Source organism: Triticum dicoccoides, chromosome 4A (assembly GCF_002162155.2).
Source record: "Triticum dicoccoides isolate Atlit2015 ecotype Zavitan chromosome 4A, WEW_v2.0, whole genome shotgun sequence".
Lineage (NCBI taxonomy): Eukaryota > Viridiplantae > Streptophyta > Magnoliopsida > Poales > Poaceae > Triticum > Triticum dicoccoides.
In genome coordinates, this window is record NC_041386.1 from 464,431,323 (window position 1) to 464,438,279 (window position 6,957).

Here is a 6,957-nt window from a genome sequence, read left to right on the forward strand (position 1 = left end):
ATGATTTTATCATATCTAACTTGACTGCACATGCATAATCTTTCCTTGTCTTCCGTCTGCACAAAGTGTGGACACTCAAAGGCCACAAGAACATTGTTCGTAATCAAGCGACCAGGAACAAACACACTTTGCCCCTCGCTGATAATATATTCCATAAACCCCCTCATGCGATTTTGTAATTGACTTAACAACTAATTTGTATAAAACCGGGCATAGGGCAATAGGGCGATATTGGGAAATCAACTGTGGATGGTGTACCTTTGGAATTAAGCTGATGCAAGTGTCATTAGGGCCCAACGGTAGATCACCACCATTGAGGAATCCAAGCACGGCTTTAGTAACATCATCTTTCAGCAAGTGCCAATGTCGCTGGAAAAATCCTGCTGTCAAAACCAGCGACACATGGAGCTTTTGATGGGGCCATCTAAAACATGGCGTCTATCCTTCCTTTGACTCGAATGGTTGGATCATTAACTCATTCATCTCCATTGTAACTTTCACGGGCACATGTTTCATCGCATGTATCATACAGTCCTTGGGATGTCTACACATTTTGATAAAACGACTGAATTTTATTTTTATCTCGCCTTCATCAGCACAAACCGAGTCCTCAGCCCTCTGTAGCCCGCTGATTTTATTCATTTGCTGCCTCTGCTTAGCTTGTGCTTGAAAGTATCATGTAGTACAATCTCTTGCTCATAGCCAGACCTTTGAGTGCTATCGTAGCCACACCTCCTCTTAACGGAGCATATCATGCAATCTGGCAGGCGTGCTTTTCTCTTCGTCAAAAGGGCCACATCCTATAGATTGCCGCCCCAATTTGTCTAGTTTTTTTTCTGAATTTGTCTAGCTTTTACTTAAGTTCTCGAAATGACCTTGTTAGGCACCCAAACTCACGTATACCCCTTGTCTCAAACTCTCGCGGTAGGCTCCAAGGAACTCCACTATCCCGTGTAGACCTGGAGTGTGGTTCTGCCATTGCCACGAATCCTTGACTAACTTCTCATATTTTGTGTGATTTTTCCAAACATTCTCACACCTAAAATGTTTTTGCATGTCGTACACCTTGAGAGTGCAATTTTCATTGATTTCAGTTACTACAAAATAATGAGCACACTCAACTGAACTTACATGGCGCACATAAATATGTTCATATTTCTGTCGAAAAGCCTCGTTAGTAAGGCACAGTCTAACCGAGCTTAGATATTAGCATTATCCGCTTGGCGACCAACCCAAGTATATGCCAACCTAGTCCGTCCTAAGTCTTGGAAGGAAATCTCATATGTGACCTCTCTAAATGCCTTCATTTGCGACTCTGGTCGAACCGACCGACTGAAGTGTTCCTCGCCATAGAGAGTCTCATTAAAATTACCCATGCATAACCATGCTGAATGTGGCAGTGCATACAACTTCCAAAGAAAACGACAGTTGAGATGTCTGTTTTCGGCTCTCGGAGCACCATAAAAACCAATAAATCGCCACGTCGCCGAACTTTGATCCCTCATCCTCACCAATATATCGATATGGCTGGTACTGTAGCTTTTCAGTTCAACCTCAACATCTTTATTAGACCAATAAAGACCCATGTCGCCACTAAGGCCTTCACTATCCACGACAAAGCAACCCGCAAAACCAAGCTGGTATCACGGGTCTTCCACCCTTTTAGCCCTCATTTTTGTTTCCATGATGAATAGCAGGGCACGAGCTTCTTGCTTCACTGTGCAGCAAAAGCTCGTGAACTGCCTCGGGGTTCCCAATCCCCCGGCAATTCTAGCTCATGCAAATCATTGGGACGGGAAGCGTTGCTCTGCAGTCGCTAACGAGTTTTCAGGTGTCAGGTTCTTCTTCTTTCAGTTCCTCTCCAACTCATTCTCGTCACCAGTCTCTTTTGGTCATCACATGCATCCTTCAAACCACTCACAAGCTCAGTAGCAGCTCCTGTACCATCGGTTAAAAGAAGTGGTGTATGATCCACGCGCCGGTACACTTGCTTGGGTGCTTCTTTCCTCTTATTATGAGGTATGTTCTTGTCGGAGAAGTAACTTTAACACCCTCTTTACCAGCATTACTAGAATTTCTAGACTCCCTCTGACTACTTGGATTTGAATATTGTTCCTTGCTCGAACTATCCCCAGAAGAAGTCTTCTTTGTCTCATATGGCGCCCTCAACTTTGGCCCAAAAGGTAAAATTGTCATTCTCGTTACGAGGGCCAAGGATTGTGCAAAACATGTCAGAATGACCAAGCCGACCACATGAGAAAGAGAAGTGTGGCACTTGTTCATATTGTATGCCATACAAGTCTGTCTTTTTTTCTCTTAACCAAATCAACCAGAATCCATCTTCTTAATGGTTTACTAACATCATGTGAGACTCTTGATCATAGATATCCGCCAACATGATCAAACTGGATCGAAGTAGCATCCTTGTCAATTTGTTGTGCAATAAGTTTTCCCCAAGTATCATCTTTGAGATTATACAGGAGATTCGAAACCCTAGCCCAAAGATGGAGCCAGTCAAATAGGACCACATAACGCCTTATACCGTCCCTCACAATTAATTTGGATTGTCTGGATTTGGGCCCTGGGGGACTCACCCCGTCGAAGCGCACTGGCAATAGTTTGGATGTGAAAAATATTCCGGTGCAAAATCCTACCAGCAAAGAGCCACTTCTTCACCTTTCCTTCCCTATCATTGATTACCTGGGGAATCACCTCCTCGTCCATGATTCATAGTTTTCTTCACGCCTCTTCTAGCCGAGCCCTTGCCGACCGCGGTGAGTCAGGACCCCGACTCTTTCTGCTTGCCTCCGGATGATGTAGCCATCCTCCACCGGAATCAAAGGACGCCCTCGCCGGCAAGATCCGACGTATGCCCGCCAACTCCGCTCGAAACTCTAATTGCCGCCAAGGGGCCACGAAAAACCTATGCATGATGCTTCTTTTCCCTTCCCTTCCCCTCAATGCACTTCGCCTGCTTCGTTGCGAGGACGCGTAGCAGTACCGTGGCGCCCGAGAGCATGCATGTTATGCATCGATGCCTTTGGGAGCCGTATTGGAGCATTTTTAAGTCCCGGGAGTTTTGTGTTACGCGGTAGCAAGTTGGTGTAAATTATCAAATATGGAATTTACTTTTATTTTTATGAAATTTAATTTCACCCGTTAGTCAACACGTTTGCCGTGCCGTCGCGTCGTCATTCATCGCCGTCCGCGTTGTCGGTGCTTTCGATCTGCTCCCCTCCCCTCCGCGTCGCCAAACCAAACCACGTTCTGCTTCGCCCCCTTCCCACCTGTTCCATTCCAATTCCATCCCCGTCCCCGTGATCGAGCACACAACTCCAATTCCCCAAGCTTAACCCCATGGCCGGCTACCCCCCACCCCCCGGCTCCGGCTACCCCTACGGCGCCGCTGGCGGCTACGGAGCCCCACCGCCCTCCGGCCAGAAGCCCCCCAAAGAAGGCAAGACCTCTTCCTCCTCCGGCCCCGACCCCTACCACGGTGCTCCGCCCCCGCAGCAGCCTTACGGCGGAGGCGGCGGCGGCTACGGAGCCCCACCGTCCTACGGCCAGAAGCCTCCCAAGGAAGGCAAGACCTCCTACTCCTCCGGCTCCGACCCCTACCACGGCGCTCCACCCCCGCAGCAGCCTTACGGCGGGGGCGGCGGAGGCGGCTACGGGCAGCAGCCCTACGGCGCCCAGCCGCCTTCGTCCGCCGCGCCGTACGGGGGGCCGCCCGCCGCGCAGCCCTACGCAGGAGGCGGCGCCGGTGGGTACGGGAGCCCGTTCGCGGCGCTGGTGCCGTCCACGTTCCTGCCGGGGACGGACCCCAACGTGGTGGCGTGCTTCCAGGCGGCGGACCGCGACGGCAGCGGGATGATCGACGACAAGGAGCTGCAGTCCGCGCTCTCTGGGTTCAGCAGCCAGAGCTTCAGCCTCCGCACCGTCCACCTCCTCATGTACCTCTTCACCAACACCAACGTCCGCAAGATCGGCGAGTCCTCCCTCCCTCCTCCATATGTCGTACTATCTCTCAAGTCTTATCCACGATCGTGCTAGGATGAATGGGGGATCCTTTGCGTCATTGTCTTTGACTCTTGGTTTCCAGGAGGCAATCGTGCGTCTCCCTGGTCCACTGCGCCGCGTCTTGGCATGCACACGACTTAGTGTTGATGTTCCTCTGGTCTTTGTAGCACGCGACGTGAGGGCACTTAGTGGTGAATTGTTTGAGCCAGAGGTCACAAATCAACCCTTTTCATTTCTGGGGAAGGATCCCGAGGAAGCCGCACAATTTTTTAGTTCAGCTTGACTGGATTTCAGACTCTCAGTCTATAGACTAACGTTAGATACAGCTGGAGCACATGCCAAGTAGTCATGTTGGAAAGTATTAGACCCTTACTTAATATCCCTCCGTCCCAAAATAAGTGTCTTGAGCTTAGTATAAATTTGTACTAGAGGGAGTACTTCAATAAGGTTACTGCAAGACCCACGAGTTGTTCTGTTGTTATGGACATCTTAGCAACTCACTTGCCACTGGTGATTGTTGTATTTTCTTTTCTCCCCAATGTGAAAGATTGGATGGGAAGTGTGGATTGCTTTATCAGATCTGCATTTCCTAATACAAGCTATGCACATTTTTTTACTTTCAGTTTAACCTGGTCCATTACGGAAACGTGAGTTTAATTGATGCTTATCCAAGCTTCAAAGTTGGAACTGCTTTGAGTTAGTTCTACTTCTACCAAAGCTTTTTTTGGCAGAAGTTTATCCTTGAAAGCCTGAGATACTTTTCCTAACTGTCCTTCGCCACAACTGAAGGTTGTTTCTGTCGTGATGAAACTATGGTTTGCAGGATAAAACCAACTAGTACTCCCTCCGTCCGAAAAAGCTTGTCTCTCAAATGGATGTATCTAGCACTAACTTTGTAAGGTCCTCGAGAATAATCAATAAAATGGCCGCATGCATCTCCCAGATGCAGAGGCTGGGGTCATCCTCCTTTTCTAAAAAAAAGATACATCCATTTGAGGGACAAACTTTTTCGAACAGAGGGAGTATGTAAGTTCTTTGTTGTGTAATCCATCACAGTACAAGCATGAATTGATCTTAATCTGCCACACACTTCTCATTTGTAGCGTGCTATGTAGAATTATCTGCCATTTATATTTTGTCTTTATTTGTTTTAAAGTGTGAAGTATACATATAGGGCCTCTTTAATTCATAGGAAAAGTAGAGGACAATCATAGGAATTGGAAATTTTCATATGGTGACACTCTTCATCCGTTTGATTCAAAGGAATTAACCATATAAAAACAGAGGAATTTTTCCTTTGGATTGATTTTCATAGGAAAAACAAAGGGTTTTTTACAATCCACTTAACCTCTTTTTTACATTCCTATGCACAAAGAGCGAGACAAAGGCCAGAAATAGCATAATATTAACTTCCCATCTTATCTTTTCATATGATTTGACCTTAATTTGACCGTGCCTTTTAGGATTCCTGTTGTTTTTCCTATTCTTGTGAATCAAACATCCAATTTTGCAGATTCCTGCGTTTTCATAGTTCTCTGCTTTACACATGCAATCGTATCCTATTCCTGTATTTTTGAAATCCTTCGAATCAAAAAGGCCCACACTGTTTTCAACATTTGACATTTTCATCCTCTATACCTTTTTTCTTTAACCTCCTAACTGTAAATACATTACCTGTGATTCTTTCAGGGCCAAAGGAGTTCACTTCTGTGTTTTACAGTCTTCAGAATTGGAGGGTGAGATGCTACAGCAGTACAGCTTCAAGTTCCCTTGCTTCGTTGTGAGGGAACCAATCAACTGACTTAACATTCCATGTGTTACATTTCCCATGTTTATTGTGCAGGGCATATTTGAGAGGTTTGACCGTGACCAAAGTGGTAGAATTGATGCACCAGAACTGCGTGATGCTCTTCTAGATCTTGGATATTCCGTTTCTCCTACTGTGCTAGACTTGCTTGTGTCTAAATTTGACAAGACTGGGGGCAAGAACAAAGCGGTTGAATATGACAACTTCATTGAGTAAGATTATTCCTTCAATTAGTTTCGACTTGGCTGATTGCTTTTCCCACTAAACTGCACAAGATTCTGCAGCATCTAATGTACTGAAACATGGATAGATCAAATTTTTTTCGTTTGTCAATATTATTTTTATGTCAAAATCAGAATTGGCAGAAAAACGCTGGGTTCCCTTATAAAGCTTAGCAGTAGCACAATTTGAACTGCACTATATACACATTCCTGACTGTTTGTTCTTTATGTATGCAGATGCTGCCTTACAGTGAAGGTAATTCCACCAAATAAACTAAGTTTTTTTTCATTTCACGGTGTTCATTTGGCTGAATTACCTTTATAATTTTCCTGAATTATTTTGGCAGGGCCTGACCGAGAAGTTCAAGGAGAAGGACACGGCGTACTCGGGGTCTGCGACTTTCGGCTACGAGGCGTTCATGCTGACCGTGCTCCCTTTCCTCATCGCATGATGGCGCTGCAGTGCTTCAGGGCTCAGCGTATGTATCGTCCCAGCTTTTTTTCGAAAAGATGTATCGTCCCAGCTGTATCGAAACGGTTGCTAGAGTTGTTTTGCCACTAGCTCTGTTACCGGCTGTATAATACTGGCACTTCGGTGTTGTTATTAGTACTGCTTTGCTGACCAGACAAGTCTTTTGGAGGATTCGAACAAGTTATGGTACTCCTATACTGGTAGAGCTTATCTGCTCATCGATGCATTTGGAACTCTGATGAAAAGTGGTGCACTAGTTCGATTGCCAGTGGAAATCATGTGCACTAGCTCGTCCTCACTTAACTCAACCCCTCACCGTCACCGGAGGAGCTAGTCCTCAACAACCCCTGGATCGCTGACCAGCCGCCGGGCGAGCTCGATGTTTTCATGTCCTCGTGATCCGGAGAATAATTTGGACGGTTGATCGCCTCGCCACA

General features: G+C 46.4%; 1 protein-coding gene across 1 annotated transcript; it reads left to right on the forward strand.

The window, feature by feature from the left end:
* The first annotated feature begins 3,196 nt into the window (after positions 1–3,196).
* LOC119286191 (calcium-binding protein CBP-like) lies at positions 3,197–6,746 on the forward strand. Its single transcript, XM_037565553.1, has 5 exons — positions 3,197–3,988; positions 5,710–5,756; positions 5,864–6,039; positions 6,286–6,304; positions 6,396–6,746. The coding sequence occupies exons 1-5, from the start codon at positions 3,358–3,360 to the stop codon at positions 6,498–6,500; spliced, it is 978 nt and encodes a 325-aa protein (XP_037421450.1). The 5' UTR covers positions 3,197–3,357; the 3' UTR covers positions 6,501–6,746.
* The last annotated feature ends 211 nt before the right edge of the window (positions 6,747–6,957 follow it).